Here is a 17,398-nt window from a genome sequence, read left to right as displayed (position 1 = left end):
CATGTCTCATGCACTTCCAATCCTATTTTTAACTCCCAAACACAGTTTCCCCACTGCTAACCAAATTAAACTCAGCAGACAAAACACACACACACACACACTCAAAACTCTCCAAAGGATGTGAATTCATTTGCAGGAGGCATGTCAGAAAGCTCATTACCTTCCCCAAGTGAGCAATCTTTGTCTTCATCGGCAATTTCTTCTTCCATTCCACTTTGAGATTAACACACACACAGACAGTGCCGGTGAAAGAGTGAGGCCTCAGCTAACTGCTTGCTTAGAGATTCCAGACGTATCTCACGTGGAAAAAGGGGGCTTGAGATAGGCCCTGCCCCACAGCCCCAGGATAGACTGCTGGGGATTTAGAAAGTCAACTGCATTCCAGGACACAGAGTCACTGGACCCTCAGGCTAAAAGCTCTGCTGCTGCTCTGAAGTGGTCAATGGCTGAATGCAAATGTGCGTAAGATAGCATTGTAAAAGATGATACACACACACTTTCTCTTAAAACTGGACTCTGAGACTAGCAGGTGTCAGACACACACGCGCGCGCAGACACACACACACAGTCTGGTCTTTATCAAGACTTTGTCTGCAGGCTGTCTCTTGTTAAACTCTCTCCCTGTTGAGAGGCCCACTAGATGTTAGCATGCATCCAAATGTGTCATAACCTACTTCTGAGCCACATCCAAACCTGATTCCACATATGGCAGCCAACTAATATGTGATCGACTTATCTGATCAACAGGACAGACTAAGACAAGCAGTCAGTCCTGCAGGCAGTGTTGTTTTCAATTAGGAGTCTCACAAGAGACACCATAGCCTCGTGTTATTTAAAAGCAACACTCTCTTGTTTGCCTGACAGTCAGCAAACATGCTCACAGGCTTTATATATGTGTGTTAAGGAGGGGTGGGATAGGTTTGCATATGTGCATGAGTTCATTTCTCTGCAGCTGCTGATGTAAGTAAACTGATCATAAATGCGCAAGAACAAGAAGAAAATTCCGCCCAAATTGAGGTGGCTTAACAAGAAAACGTGAGAGGATCAATGGTGTAGTTTGTGGGCCGTGTAATTGAAACTGCTAGAATGAGCACATGAGCAAACACGATGCAACAGCTGACATATAATGTCAAACATATGGAGACAAGTCAGCATCCGCCCACTTTCTGTCTGCCTTCACCCTCTCACATGCACAGGCACTTAGCCACAATGGGCAGAAGGTTAGCAGGCTAATAGACAGAGATGATGTCATTTAATAATATTGCTGAACTCAATAAACTTCATGCTGGGGCTGTTCAGGCAGCAGTCTGTGATCTTCGCTCATTTTCAAGAGTTATTTCTTATCTTCAGGTATATTTTTTTCCTTTTTATAAAAGTGTGGCTGACTGTTGTTCAATGCTATTATTTGACAAGACACCTAATGTCCTTTAAATTCTATGGCATGTTCATATGCATGCCAGTCAACAAGAGGATCACCATTTTCTTTTATCAATAGTTTTGGATTGCTTATAATGTTCTAGATCTGTCACTGATGGACAATTGTCTCTGCTTCTACATGTATTATAAGAGAATATATGACCTAAAGCTGAATTAATATGATCTGAATCTTCAAATGCTTCCAATAAAGAACTTACATGTGGAGTTTTGGAGGTCAAAACAAAGACACTAGACTAGTGTCAGTGTTTATATATCCAATTTTTAGTCCTGACAATGACACATACATCATCCCAACCAACATACCAACAGGTCAGTGTTTGCAAAACCAAACATGTCATTACAGCAGCTGCACTAAACCACCAATTACATCCTTTGGTCCACACAACCTGCCCTGCAGCACTTTTTTTACTGTCAGCATTCCAGGCCCCCAAAAATGACCTGCTTCCATTGGATGTGAAGCTGAATTGTGTCTCAAGAATGTCACTCTCTCTTTCACAGATGCCAGCCTATAGTAAATTATGAGGTTCTCAGTTAAAGGACATCATGAAGCACTTGCCCATGAACACCAGGTCTTACAAGGAGCGAGAGGCTTCCTGCTGTTTGCAGTTACTTTCTGGCCGTCCCTTATTTATGGAGGAATGCATCCCTGTGTGTGCACACTCCCACTCTCCCCTACTATTACTGTCCCATAACTATGCAGTTAGATACAAAGCCCTGTTGTGTGCAATAAAAGCAGGGCTCACACAGCAATATCCCGAAGCTATGAACAGTGATACACACAACAGCACCGGTCCGCTTTCCTCAGTATTTTTATTATGTACAAGCTATCAGAGCTGGAATATCAGATGATCCGTTCATGTGGAACCGAGCCGAGATGTTCATAAAGGACTTAATTTAAATATGATTAGAATAAATCAAGCTTCTAATGCAGCAATAATATCCATTTTAACAAGTCATTTAGCCTATTACAGACTTAAAGTGAAAAAGAAAAGCTGCCTGTGGGGCAAAATGATTGTGACCTACTTTCAGAGTTTTAACCATGCTAGAGGAAAGGGGTGAAAATGTTACAGTGTTCGGTCACTTTGGTTGACTGGTGTGTGAGACCTCTCCAGCTGTATGGATTTCTATGGCCTCCAGGGCATCAATTCTCACAAAGTTGCCAGCATTATTGCAAACTCTTAGGCTGCATCTCCTTAGCTGGACCTTTTCCTGAGGAGTTGGAACCTTTGTTGGAAGTCCTTACGTCCCCACTACAAAGATCAGCGTCTAATTACTCTATACTAAACTTCATGTCCTTACACATGACAGATGCAGTACGCCAAAAGTACCAGAATGTTCTACTACATCCAACTACATTTCATTGTATGCATTCTTTTCTGGATACATCGCATGACTGAGCTGCATGTATAGGAAAACATTATAGAGTAATACCAGCAAAAATTGAAATTGTATCACCCACTACTTTATTTACAACACTATAAAATGTGTGAGCAAGAGCGTCAAAGTTCAAGATGCCATGATGTGGTGTGTGCATACTGTATGCATGCATGTGACGTCAGTTCTTAAAGTAGAATATGGACATTGGAACGCAGCCCTTGTTTTGCCTGACCAGTCAGCAGACTGATTTGTCTAATCCTTTCAGGTCTTTTCAGGTTAGAACAGAAACAAAGAGGCAGAACATTCTTAGCACTGAAACAGCTGATATTCTTAAAGAAATGTTATGAAATGAAGTGGTTGAGTCAAATATTTCATTTGTTTTGATAAAAGCTGCATTTTATCCCTCAAAACTAAAAACTTGTAAAAACTCTGGACATATCCGCTTCCATCCTCTGACTAAAGAACCTTTGTTTTTTTTTCTACCAGTCCTCCTTTTTTCTCTCAGACCACCTGATTCCATGCCCTTCAACTTATCACATTACTGTCTTCCGCCCACGGCCAATGCGGCACACCAACACTGCCAAGCTGCTGCAAAAAAACGGGCTAATGTGAGTGTCTATGGAGGTGACCTGCTCAAAGTCTGCAGGAGAAAAGAGGAGCTAGTTTCAAGAGGGAAATCTCGCTGATTGCTGATGTGATAGATAAGCCCTTCCTGTTGAGGTAAGCGACACAGGCGACAAAAAAAAAAAAAACTCTTGTAATGCAGTTCTGCCACATTTTCAAGCTCACACACAACAAACACAGACATTCATGTACTGATACTCACATGTGGGGCTTATCTGACTTCCTATCCGAGTATCTGTTGCACTCTTTGTTTAACTCAAAGTCATAACAAGGGTAGTTTTTAAGACATTTCAACATATTTTGGGGACATGTCCAAGATTCCTGACAGGCAGAAAGAGGAGAATAGATCCTTTTCACTACGAGGACTTTTACCGCTTGGCCTGAGGCTCACTGACAAAGATAACATATAAAACCCACCCACCAATCAGAGGGGTCTTTGTTAATAAGGTGACCCCTTACCTCTTCAGTTTCTGTGGATGAGTGGGGCTTTGTTTTGATGTGAGATGTTTCAGGTCAATCTTTTTATTAATTCAATACGGCTTTGAGTTTTCACATCATTTGACAAGAGTGCTTCTTTGTCTGCCTTTGTGTGTGACCTGTTGACGCGTCAGTGTCTCTGTGTGCTGTGGGAGCACTCACTAATAGTGGTGCTGAGATATTGTACTATACAGTAAACAGTGCACCACGAACATCTCCACTCTGGCTATCCTTCCCATTAAAATGCTCAGCTGTCCAGATCATCATGAATAAAATAAACACTACATATGAATTATGACAAATGAAATCTCATTAGAGGCCTGGTACAAGAAACTAGGATTCAGATGTCAGATTTCTCTCTTTGAACTCCTAAAAAAATATTTTTTTTTCTGTATTTTTGCCTTTTTTCTTTGTCTCTCCCTCCTATATGTATTTCTCATACTATCTTTTGGCTAATGAGGCATCTCCCAGCTGCTGTGCTGCCAGTAATGACCACCGGTCCTCGCCCTGTTAGCTAAGACCACCACAACATCTGTCTCCATTCAAATTCAAGCACCCAGACCTGTTCTGTACACTGATTGCAATTCACTTTTTTTTTTTTTTTACACAGACACACGTGTGTATAGATACAATATCTGTGTAGTCAGATGCACTGGCCTCTCCAGACTTTCTGCTTCACTGAGGCCATATAAACAGACAAGGCTGCCAACCTGACAGGCAGTCAGCCAAAAGATATGAGTTACAGACATGTGGTCTGGTGTGTGTGTGTGTGTGGGTGGTGTCAGCACTTAGAAGAGTAGCTGTGCGGTAGGGTTGAGTGGATGTGGTATCAAAACAGCTATGGGAAGAGAATCTGACAGCTTAACATTGGAAAAAGTAATAGTTAAATACATATTTATTATGCAGGAGATGCACAGCACATCCGAGTTCACTGTAGCTGGACCCAATGGAGCAATGCAAATTAAATTTACTGCTTATTGCCTCCAAGTGGGGGGAGTGGGTGAGACTTGTAGATCTTTAACTGAAGTGCAAAGTTAATATCCTTCCTATTAGATGGACTCAATAAAGTTTAACACAGTCTGTGTAATAATCACAGCCTTCAAAGCAAATCAGTCATTCCGCTCTCCCTGTTTGACCAACAAAGCAAAAGAGGCAGGAGCAAAGAGACGAGCCACTGGCAGAGCCGGGCCTGTTAGTTCTGATACTTCCCCCTAAGACAGCCAGAGGACAGCTCAAACAAACAGCTGTGTTTATTGGCCTGCTCTATTCATCAGCACAAACACTGTCTCAATCCACTGCTCGCTTTCTGACACACATCAGTGTCAAATCAATCTGAAGCAACAAACAGCTCCATGCCTGCTCTCTCTCCCTCTCTCTACACTACCCTGCATTTTCCCCACACCAGGGGGTGCTGTTGAACATGCTCCAGTCATGTTGTGAAACAATCAGGAGGGAATTACAGTGTGTGTCTGTTGTGTGTGCGATAAGTAAAATGAGCCAAAGATAGTGTTTGTGTAACTTCTCAACCATGCACAAGGAAATAGGCTCCGCAATATTTCTCCCCCTGGTATTTATTAACTAAGACACTAAGTGCTGCTTAATGACCTGGTGTGTTTGTTAGTGAGCGTGAGTGAGTCTGCGCACATGTGTTTGCCAGTAAACCCCAGCAGTGTGTACACTTCATTAACTTGTGGCCAGGGTAGGTGCATGTTAACCTAGCCTCGGGCTCAGATGTCTGCTGGTCTCCCGTGACAACAGTGTCTGAGCCAGCAGTGAGGCTGCTGGCGTCTTCAGGGGTGGTGGTGGTGGAGGGCGTCATTCACCGAGGAGGGAGACAAAGTAGAGGGATCTCACCTTTGCATTAAAGAAGTCTGACCACTGCAACCTCCAGTGCACCTGTGATCTCCGGTACAAACTCTGTCTCAGGGTAAGAGTGCACCGGGATAGAAAACACTTCACTGCAGTTAATTCAATCACCGGTGAGACTGACTCATCTATTCAACACCCGACCAAGTATGACTACAGCTGGGTATCTTTTGAAAAGTGGTAGTGCAGATTTGATATCAGATTTATGTTTTTTGACTTGCACAGCAATTTGCTGTGCCGGTAAGAGAAATGAAAATACTGAAAAAGACAACCTCCCATCTGGCTATAAAACTGAAACAACATCTCTCTTTCTCTAGCTGAAGTCTGTAGCTGCATAGGATTACTACAAAATACTACATACTAATTTTTTTCCTGATGAGGAGAGACGCCATCTCTCTGCTCATCTCCGTCACACTTCAGATCTGCCGACTTCAGACTGTGGAGTTTTACAACAAGAACTGCACCAAGTGCAAAAAAGTCAAACTCTCTGTTGTTTGTTATGACAAGTTCTGTCTGTTCAACACATTCAAAACAAGTGCACACAGCAGAAAATGCACTTACAACATTAGCATACAAAACACACACACAGGCACCAGCACGTGCAGTACAATAAATACACGATATAGCTCACTGAAGACACAGGCTTGTGATAATTAGATGGACTGGTGACAGATTTGTAAGGAGGGTCAAGACAGCAACAATGTCCTCAGGAAATGAAGGCAACTTTATTCCTCTTTGCTGCATCGAGTTAACTATGCATTAAACCTGCACACGGCTTCCATTTAAATATGCCAGCTCTCTCACAAGTTTATTAAAAAGTGATTGCGCTGCAATTGACTCTCTTCATAGCGATAAGCAGCTTAGGACCTGGACTTTGCCAGCCAGTCAATCATGTGTTCCTCACTTTCCCCTCTGCACTGCGTATCTCTTCCTCTCTCCCCCTTTTTCTCTTTGCATGCCAGCACAGCATAGCCGGTGTTAACTTTAAAGGTTATTACGAACCAACAACTCAAGAATGAAATGAACTTGTATTAATTAAAATAAAATCACCATCTGTCACACAAAAGATTCACTGCAGCTCAAAACACACGTATAATGTGACAAAAAAAAAACGAAGCATCTTCATCTGATGAAGCTGAGTGGCTGCATGAGGCTCTGCTTTGCAGAGGTGAGTGCTGCTGGAGCTGATAAGTGATGCAGGTGGTGGTGGGATATGAAATAGGCCCTGTGTTAAGAGGGGGGGGTGCACTCTGAGATCCTGAGAACACTAGTGCCTCTGTCCCAGTCTTTATCTGTGAAACCTGCTGTGTGCTGTCCATGTGTTGTGTGTTGTTAGAGCTGTGTGCTCCTGTATAGATATATATGTGAGTCAGTCAGTGGGTGGACTGTATCCAAGCTCTATGGAGCAGAAGGGGCAACGACTGGAAGGGCTGGTGAATGTGGACCAGCTTGGCCAAACCTATTCAGAGGGTGGGAGAGAATGCTTGGATGCATAAAGTGTGTATTTTTCCCCTCAATATGATGGAAAACCTTAATATATACCTGTCTAAAACACAAAAATATAATGATGTGTATGTGAACATTTGTCACCACTGAAAAAAGAACATTTTTATTGATCACAAGTGTAGGTTGTGGGGAGTAAAGAGAAGAAACACAAGCTTTATTGTCGTGTGGAAATGTTGCAGCTTTCCCATAGCAGAGGGGGAGAAAAGTGAGGGCGCCTGCTAAGTTTAATAGTTTGACCACAATTGGACCATAATAGAGAAGGAGGGGATCAGGTCATGGGAGTTTCTAAGTGTACACAGTGTGACTGATATTACTACATTACTCAGTTACCTCACATCACAGTCTCCTAATGCTACTGTGCTCTAATCAGTTTTCCCCAACAGTGAAGCATTTTAACCTAATTTGCTGCTATATTGAATTAAATTTCCTAACACCTCTTATTTGCAGCACAATGAGCTAATTGTACTTGAAGAAGCTGCAATTAGCCAGGTGAAGAACTACACTTGTGTCTATGATTGATGATTTTTAGAATCTATGTGACTTGACTGGTTGGCTTTGTGCATTGGGGCTATGCCAATGTATATGTCAGCTTTGCAAAGGCATGAGAATGGTCACTCTGCATCCTAATACCTAAAGCCAAATACCTCATTGGCATGAAATGGGCGGTCAGCACTGTGTGGTCTGTCCAAAACAACAGTACAATACTTTATCCTGGAACACAAAGCAGGTCCTTTCTGTGCTTTTAAGTTCGTTATGCTAATTCCTTTATGGCTATATTTGCACACCCCTAACCCCTTTAGCAGAATCAGCTGCCTCAGACCCACCATTTGCTCTGTGGCAGTGCCAGAAACCAGCTCTGATGTAAATTATTGTTAACACCAGTCTAAAAATAACCTCAGGAAAAAGTGCACAAGACACCATGGCTCCATGAAGAAAAGACATTTTCAGAGATCCTTGTATTTCAGCCTCAGGAGCTGGCCAGACCACACAGGCCCCCAAGTCTTCTGATTGGTTATTAATGACATCATCCCCAGGGCCAATCCCCCTTCCCTACCCGACGATGTCATCAGTGCCGAAGCATCTCAGTGATGTAATGCAGGGAGGGCCATAGCAAACACTCGAGTAGCACCCCCCCTCCTTTTTTTTCTTCCTGTGCTTGCTCTCCTCCTATTTCTTATTTCTCCCTCCTCTTTCCATCATTTCATTACACCCTGTCAGCTCATCAGCTGTATCCACCTGTTTATTAGCAATCAAACACAAAGATTCACAGTTAAGCCAAGAGCTATTATGAGCTTTTACATGGCTGCAAAAAAGACAAGGAGAAACGACAAGTATTTAGATGGCTTAATCCCGTCTGTGTCCTGCAGCTGTAATTAAAATATGGATCAGAGATCGTAACGGCTGTTTTCCCACAGGGTGTGAGTAAAGACATGAGCATTACGTCATTAAAATCTACTTATGACTGCTCTGGATAAAGAGCAAGGGACTATTCTGTGCACTTAATGTAATGAGGTTACTTTCAATTCAGACACAAGTCAAAAAGCGACACGCAATGTGTAGTCAACCATCTGATGTCACTCTGTTCCCATCTGATTTATTTCATCCTTATGGATACAGGCCGTCACATCTGTTTTTTAATCACAATTTGTGAGGGTGTGTGTGTGTGAGTGTATGTGTCCTGGGCTAACATCCAGAGCTCAAGCGGATTAGTGAGGGGACTCTACCCTGATCAAAGCAGCACAGAATCCAGCTTACTGGGACACACTGTGTAACACATAACCCCCACGGAAACGATACTGTACATGCTGCAGAGCCGTTCGCCACCAACTGCAATGCAGTAAAGACCCTTAAAAGGCAACACTTTTTTGTATGCCTTTCCTATCGTCTAGACACATTCTGCATGGTTGGAGGAAGGAAAAAAAAAACTCTCCTGAAGCTGGAAATCAGGGAAGCACGACTCACAACAAGTGCTGTCATCAAGAGTGAAGTATGCAGCTGTCAGCTGCTCCATAGAAACTGTATTGGATAATAGTCCAAAGAGAATATATTGGAGATCCTCTCCTGGTGACATAGATCCATCTGGGGCTCTGAGTTTTCAAAAACATAACAACGAAGCTCAAAGCAGCAGAAAAACAATCTAAGGGCCTGATTTAATCTTATGTGCTGAATGTAACCGGTGCATGTTATGCATGTCTGCAGCCTGCTGCCTACAGGCAACAGGCATAAGCTTACATAGAGTGTAAGAAAATGATCCAGGGATCAGAGTAGTGTTTAGAAGCTAAATACTTCTCAGTGAAGCATGTGCTTTGCTTGTTTGTTATAAAATGTGACACTACACTTCAAACCCATCCTCCTGTTGCAGCACTGCTTTTCCAAAGTTGCACATAAATCCTTGCTGCACATCTGCAGAGAAACTTAACTTCATCTCATGATTACTGGTTGGCTCTAATTGGGGTCCACTGATACCAAGTAAGACATGCATTATGGATGCACTCCCAGTAAATTCCAACTAAGATCGTGACTGTAATTAAGTCATTCTCCAACTCCAGAGAGAGTCCTCCATCAAACTGTCTGAGCTGAGCTTTCAGAGACCAAATGAGACGTGTCTAATAATAAAAGCTCTCAAACACGGCTGACAGACTGAGCAGATACTAGTTAACCGGGAATCAATGTCTTAATATGCGATTAAGGCCCATTTTGAGAGATATCTACTTGTAGGACAGCAGCAACACAGATGCACGTGCGCACACATGCAGAACCCACATTTCTTCCCTCGGCTTCATTATGTACGTAGTGAGATGGTTATTTTGTGATGCCTCTGTGGCTAACCACCATCATCCACTGCCTAATAGCTTTAGCATGTGCCTAGCAGCCTATTGGCTCCAGCGGTCTCAGATCTCAGGGAGCAGAAATGAAGCAGGGTATTGTTGTGCTGCTGTTGGGGAAGGATACACACTCCTGTGAAAGGAAAACCTGTGAGGAAGGAAACTTCGAAACAAAGTGCTAAAAAAAGGTGATAAAAGGCACAAGGGAGGGAGCTGTGCAGGACCGGTATGTGTGACAACATGAGGCTGTCTTCCTGCAAATGTGTTTCAGAATGTTCTGTGGCCTTGAATTTTAAGTTAAAAGCAGATTGCGATCTAGGAGGGATGGAAAATCCAAGAATTACTAGTTATGTAAGTTTTCAAGGGAAATGTAATTACAGAGTGGTAAACTTTATAACTGCCCCATAATATAGATATTATCTGTAAAGATGAGCTATAAAATATACAGTTGTGAAGCTGCTAAAAAATGAAAGCAGATTAGTGCTGAACAAATGGAAAGATACCTGAGGCCTTTCATGGTTTTCAGTGTTTAATATTACTAAAATGGAAAAAAATTGACATTATAAATACTATAAAACACATAGAGGGCTGAGGTAAAGCAGAAAGGTGAAATACTCCAACATAAAAAATGTCAGGTTTTACAAGACGGCTTTCATTACTCTGGGGGGAGCCTGGGGTGAAATAACTGGCACAATGTGGGCCAGGAGACCTGGAGGAAAATGTTTTTATTCAAAGAGACGTACGCCCCCATCTGTGTAAAGAAATGTTTTAGCCTTTTATTTTTTTTAGATTTATGTCTTCAGCAGGAATGAATGGGTTTTGAGGCTGAGAGCCACAGACAGGCTGAGTAAGTTGGAAACTATTGAACTGAAGATTGATTGTGGTTGGTGTTGGTCTTTTGGTGGTTCAGAAAAATAAAGAACATTGCCTACAGCCAAACTATTGGCTTTGTGACAATGTGTTTTTCATTGTAAAGACAGAAAGGTGGTGTAGAGGATCTTCTTATATGGTATTATTAGGTACATAGATCTTCCAGCACAGCCTTTCATAAACTCTTTCTTACATTATTTATGTTATTCATATTTATGCTAAAGTGGAAAATATAGCTAGCGTGATTGGTTGTGCGTCTGCTAACAGAACATATGAACGTATTACCAATAAATCCACAAAAAGGGGTGGGTAGTAGACGGTGGACAGATATCCAAAGTGGTGAACTTTCTCTCAGTCTGAGGTTCGAGTCCCCCAACACCACCAGCTGTTTTGTTTTCACAAGTGTCATTTTTGCCTGCCGTCATTTTTATTTGCAGCTTGGCATAAAAAAAGTGTTGGTTAGGCATTAAAACAGGTAATAGGTCAGTTAAAGATCATCTTAAAAAATACAAATGTATTTTACAAGGAAAACCACTTGTGCAAAGTTGCCATTTTTGGAATTACGCTTACGTTATGTTTTCAAGAACTGAAATTTTGACCTCATGTTACATTTTCCTGATGAGGTCTGCTTTTACAAATGGCAAAAGGAGGACCAGAGGTTAAAACCTTGTTACTAAGGCTGACCTGTGTCTAAGTTGTCCAATTGACAGACTATTGACGGTGCCATACACACTAAAGTGTCCTGTCCTGTCCTCACCTGCAACATGGATTAAAAAGTGTCACATTTGTATAATCCTTATACTACCTCAATAATGTCCTCAGAGTGTATGGGCTTGATGCGGTGCTGTACACTGTACAAAAATAGCAGCTCTCTCTGTGCACCTGTCACTGCTTTTAGCCTCCACTTATTTGACACCTTAAATTAAACTGCTCTGCTGGGCCTCTTTCCAGTATTTACATTGTCCTGTCTATTTATCAGTCAGAGCAGGAAGGAGCTCTCCAAACAGACCGTGCAGAGATACAGGACAGGTTTCCTCAAAAACTTCCAGCTCCAGAGCTCAGTTCGCCACTCTTCCTAGAATATCCCAGCTTAACAAAAACATCCTGCGTGTCACAGGCTTTGCAGAATATTTTCAGAGATTGGAGCTTCGTAATCTCACCCATGCACAGTGTGCCGACTTTCTCCAGGCTGCGGGGTAATTATGAAACCACAGCATGATAATGACTCATTAGCCAGAAGTCAATTCGGTCGATAAGAAACATTAAAAAAAGCCAACATCTGAGGGACAACGGCAAGACACAGCAGGTTGTTAAACAGGGCAGGGGACAGAAATCTCATCCATATTTACTGGGATTAGGCAGCTTTAATACTCAAATACTGACTTTTCTTAATTAGTGCTTTATGGGGACAGAAAACCTCAAGTGCTTACAAAGAGCCAGAATGATGTAATCAAGCAGTTTAACAGCCTGACATGTAAGGGCATTTGTAGGTTGTCAATTAGATCCAAAATATAATTATCCACGGACTTGTTACCATTTCATCTTTTCTGACAGTCCTGTCTAATTCTGCCTCAAGGTTAATTCGCAGACAGTCCGGAAACTGAAGATAGAGAAAAACATACACTGCTTGTTCATGTGCACACAAAGCATGTCCGTGTCTGGACAAAAACAGGCTTGCTATGTTGTCATGTGTGGTGGGAGGCACCACGTCAAGCTGAATGCCTGGCGGAGTGGATGGATGGGAAAGGCGGAGGTGTTTACACTGGGAGAAAGAAGCTGGGGAGGCTACCAGTGACTGTCAGTGACCGTGTCTCCCTCCTCTGTCTCCCCCGTCTCATTGTTTTCAGACAAGGAGGAGATGGTCAAACAAACATTCGACCAAATAGGTGGAGTCAATTTATTACGTGGAGCTTATAAATGTCAACAGGGAGTGATGAGTGAAATCTTTGTGTGCCTCTCTGTCATGTGAGTTTCTTCATCTGATTTACTTACATGTAAATAAAAATAAAATATTAGTTTTATGTCTCTGCAGTTTCTACATCGACTCCACCAGCACCCATCATGAAAACATGATTTTCCTGTTTGCATGTCACCACAAAGCTTACAGCAGTGACTGTCTAACATAAGCCTCCACCACTTCCCACAAGAATAAACAATAAAACACTAAGAAAAGGGCCTCCAATTCTTTCTCAAGATCTTTATTTGCGGTTTAACTCTGAGCATCTCATGCCTTTCTAGTAGAATAAAAAGTCATTAAGTTAAATTCAGACCAATTAGAAATATCAAATAAAAAGAGAGTGGGAGGAATAAAAAGGAAAAACTGAGACGACTGACACTGATGAATTATTATTAGTTTGAGCTACTAATCACTGCCTTATTAAATCATTTTTCTGCTGGTCTGCCACATTTCTCCTCACAAGCCATCAGCTGACAGAGTTCACTTTCATCCAGAAGAAAAAGTGACTTCTCCTCTGAGTGGAAAGATAAGGTGTTCCATACTGTCTTACCTCTGATGCAGAAATAAGAGGTTTTCAAAGAGCGCCATCAACCGTTCCACTAAAGATTATTTAGCACACAATGAGGTCCCTCTATGAGATGTAGAAGTCAATTAACATGATGGAGATTTCAGATGATTATACCTTGCTATAATTCCCACCTCTATTAGACTGGAGTTGTTTTGGCCACAAGGACAGCTTCTGGTCTAAGCTGCCCACAATCTTTCTAGAGAACCAGATCTTTTAATTGACGCTAATTGAGAATATGGGTCGCTTCAGGCAAAATCTTAGACCGTATTGAACATAAAAATGTCCAAGTTTAAATAAGGAGTCTCTCTTTTTTAAACAGAGACCTTAATACCAGGAATCAGCTGAGATTATCTTGATTTAGGAAAGAACATTTTCCCATGTGTTTGATTGGAAATGACAAAGACAAAGTAAGGTTACAAGCATTGCATATGTGATATTTGTTTTTAAGTGTCCACATTAATATCCAGGTGTCTTAACATGTGATACAAGTCTCACTTAAGGAGAAATCCCAAACCTCCTACAAGGACACACTGAAGGTGAGGCTAGTTATATAGATGGATTAGAATATTCCAGATTACTAAAATTTAACTTTCATTTTCACTTATGCTTTACTTTATACTTCACTTTGTCACGCTATTTTTCACTCTGGTTTGGTCTTGTTACCGTGGCAACAGCTCAGCTATCTGATAGTCAGTGCAACCTATAGCATGGCAAAGAAAATGGCAAACAAAAAACTTTTTTGAGTTTATCATTGACCTCAAAACCACAAATTTGATTTGCTGGATATCATCCATCATCATCAGCCATAACATAAAAAGGTATAAAATAACTCTGAACTTCATCTTCCTCTTTGTTTGCCTTTCTTTTTTTGGGTATGTTTTATCATATCCATAACTCAGACAACTATAGGGGCTATAAATAAAAGCTGTATAATGAGGTTTGATCAAGCCTTGAAGCTCAATGAGACGTGGCGCGTGTTGGCTCAGGCCACAGAGAAGGGATGACAGTGCAGACAGCTTGCTGAAGGAACACCTGGTCAGGCCTCTCCCCCTCGCCCCTCGCCCACCCCCACCCCTCCTCTCCATGCTACTCGGCCACATGCCACTGGCCCAGGTGTGTTTCCACCCAGCTCCCTTGCATCTATCAACAGTCACAGGTTTGCATCAGCTGTCCCTGCTTAGCTGCTTGCTTCTGCATGGTTTCAGATAGTATGTTTTATGTCTGGATACTGATGCAACAGACTAGTTGAACCAGGTTAATACCAACCTTAATATGTCTTAATGATTTTAGACAAATGGAGCCATATGGTCAGGAGCTACTGTGAGCCTTTGCTTGTAAAAACACTGCCAAAATCACTGTGCCTCATATGCTAGCACTTAGACAAATAGCTTGGCTGAATTAAACTGGCAGCCAAAAGCACTGCCTTACAGTTAATAACGGTTTCCTCTGGTCTTGTGAGAACTGACAACTGACAACTTGCTACATCAGCAATGCCCCTTCAAAGCTGAGACAGTGCAACGCTGTCAAAGAGGCGAAACGAGAGATGAGGGATGAGGTTCAGGGGGCTCGGGAAGGGGTGCAAGGGCATAAGCTCATTTGTCTTATTGACGAGGTGCTCCTGTCCAAACCTGTTTACCCTCCTTCCCCGAGGGAAGACTGAAGCAGATATACTCATTGCTAAAAGAGACGCAACAAAACATCGCTGAGTTGTAAAAAAGGATAATGGAAACTTTTATTTATCTTTTAACTCTGACAGGATGTTGCTTTGGCTGTTTTTTAATGGATTTACCCAGATTTTAATGATTTCCATGCTCATAAAAATAGCTGTTTTTAAACCAGGTCTGACAGTAAGTGAGATTCATATCACAAACTAGCTGTAATATTAACTTTTCCATGTGCCTGCAGCTTGGGCAGACCAGCCTTTTCCAGATGCAAATCTACTCAGCGGTGGAAAAAGTTCATGCAATTCCAGCAGCACTGGTGAGATCCAGACAGGAAAATGGGTTTGTTGAGACAGTAAAATTCAACTTTATTTGCAGGGTAGTGACAAATAGTGAGCACTAAGAGGCAAAGCACAAAAAGAGGTCACCGTTTTGTTTATTGCTCTGCCTCTTTTAATGGATCTCAATGAATTAAAAGTGACGTTGATCTTCACTTTGAGAGAAGGAATGCAGCATCACCTCAGTGGGAAAATATAGAAATCTCTTTGATCCTGAGACCCAGCAGCACCATACATGGCCAAAACTGTAAATCTCCCACCACAACTAGCTGCTTTAACAATACCAAAAAAAAGTTAAGAAAAGGTCCTTTCACTGTCAGATCTCAGTCATTCAGTGTAACGGATAGTTGTTGTTTTATGAAAGTGACCATGCTGTTTTTTCACCCTCTCATGGTCTGACCCTCACCGCTCTTCTCTCCCCCCATCAGCTTAATTAGACACAGCCACACACACATTAGATGTTTTTTTTTTTTGCTTCACACACTGAATGGCTGGCTGCAGTTCAAGGCACCACAAGAACAGCTATGCAAAACAAGCAGCTCTGAAAGCCAGGAGGGGGGGAGCCATCAGCAAACAGCACAGACGTTAAAAACTCTATACTCAATGGCACTGCAGAGCTTAAAATTAAAAAAGGCCACTTCTTAGGCAATGCAAGGATATTTGTATTATTAATTTGAACCCACTGAGGGAAAAGACAGTGATGAGTCTGATGAGTCTGAGCATCCATGCATTTCTGAGTGAGACCGAGTGTCCCTGTATGAGTTGCAGCTACTCACCCTTCCTTCCTGACCCTCTGTAATACAGTACGTCCTGATGAAGTCTTTTTCGATGGAGTGACAACAACTAACACACTGCTGCAGTCCCAAAACTTTTTTGCTCTCTCCTGGCAGATCTGCACTTCCCCTGCGTCCCCCTCCCTCTCTCTCTCTCTCTCTCTCTCTCTCTTACTTCAGCACTTCCTGGGCTGCTGTTTATGCTCCAATCAGGCCTTCCAAGAACCTACCGCTGCCCCCTCCTCACTCTCAGCCAACAGTCATTGTTTGGCAGGGGCTTGTCACATGTATACGTGTGTGTGTGTGTGTGTTCCCTCTTGACTTAAGGTTTTTTAACCTCTGCCACTAAGTGGAGCCTGGCTCTCTTCAATCAGGAGAAGAAGAAGAAGAAGAAGAAGAAGAAGTGTGAGGGGACTGCAAGCTGAAAGGTGGAGGGAGGATGGGAACGAGAGCTGGTAGACTGAAGAAAAACATATGGTGGGGGCTTCCTGCTTGAATGTCTTACTGAGACAGATCCAGGCATGAGGAAAAGAGGGGGCCGGTTAGCGGTGTTGAGTTAGAGTCGGGGCGGGGGGGTGTGTCTGGAACTTTCTTTCCAAATCCAACAGCTTGTTGTTACAAACCGCAATGAGCCTCAGCCCATCGTAGCCCCCAGAGAGCCTCAGAGCTCTGTCTCCACAACAAGGCGCCTTTCCAATAGGCTGCCAAAACCCTCAGCCCCTTCTCCCAAAGCCCCGGCCTCTAATTCACTGTTCCACTAAGCCGCCCAGACACATACGTCCCAGCTCTTTCCAATGCTCTGGCTGAATGTAAAAAGTAGAAGGTAGAGGTGTGATATGGGGGTGTAGAGTAGTGGGGTGAAAGGTGACGGTGAAGGAGGAGACAGGTTGACAGCAGCACACTGCTCTTTTGTTGGTGTTGTTAGCAAGTCCATCATCGCATAATGGTAACACCATGTGGGCTGTGGAAATGTTTAGACTAACTTAAAGACACTCAGAGATGGTAATACTTAAAAAAAAACGCTGAAAATAAGAAAAATAAATAAAATAAAAAATAAATAAAACGCTCCAAAAAAAGAAAAAAAAATCTAATTTATTACAACAACCATAAACATCTGCC

The 17,398-nt window shown here is 42.3% G+C and overlaps 1 protein-coding gene across 14 annotated transcripts in view; it reads right to left on the bottom strand.

Annotated features, from left to right (window-relative positions):
• The window catches only part of kiaa1217 (KIAA1217 ortholog), a 90,661-nt gene that overhangs the window by 39,249 nt on the left and 34,014 nt on the right, over nt 1–17,398 (bottom strand). For 2 of the 14 annotated variants that reach the window (XM_028432883.1, XM_028432884.1), the window contains exon 1: nt 16,283–16,405. The exons of 10 other annotated variants lie outside the window; for them this stretch is intronic. Coding sequence is in view for 1 of the 4 variants with exons in the window: in XM_028432881.1 (XP_028288682.1) it covers nt 161–209 (49 nt within the window). In the remaining 3 variants the exon portion in view is untranslated. Of the gene's footprint in view, nt 1–160; nt 289–14,337; nt 14,344–16,282; nt 16,406–17,398 lie in introns of those variants that run through there. 2 more of the 14 variants (XM_028432889.1, XM_028432881.1) reach the window with 2 other exon arrangements.

This window comes from Parambassis ranga, chromosome 20 (assembly GCF_900634625.1).
Source record: "Parambassis ranga chromosome 20, fParRan2.1, whole genome shotgun sequence".
Lineage (NCBI taxonomy): Eukaryota > Metazoa > Chordata > Actinopteri > Ambassidae > Parambassis > Parambassis ranga.
This window is presented reverse-complemented; position numbering and strand designations above follow the sequence as displayed.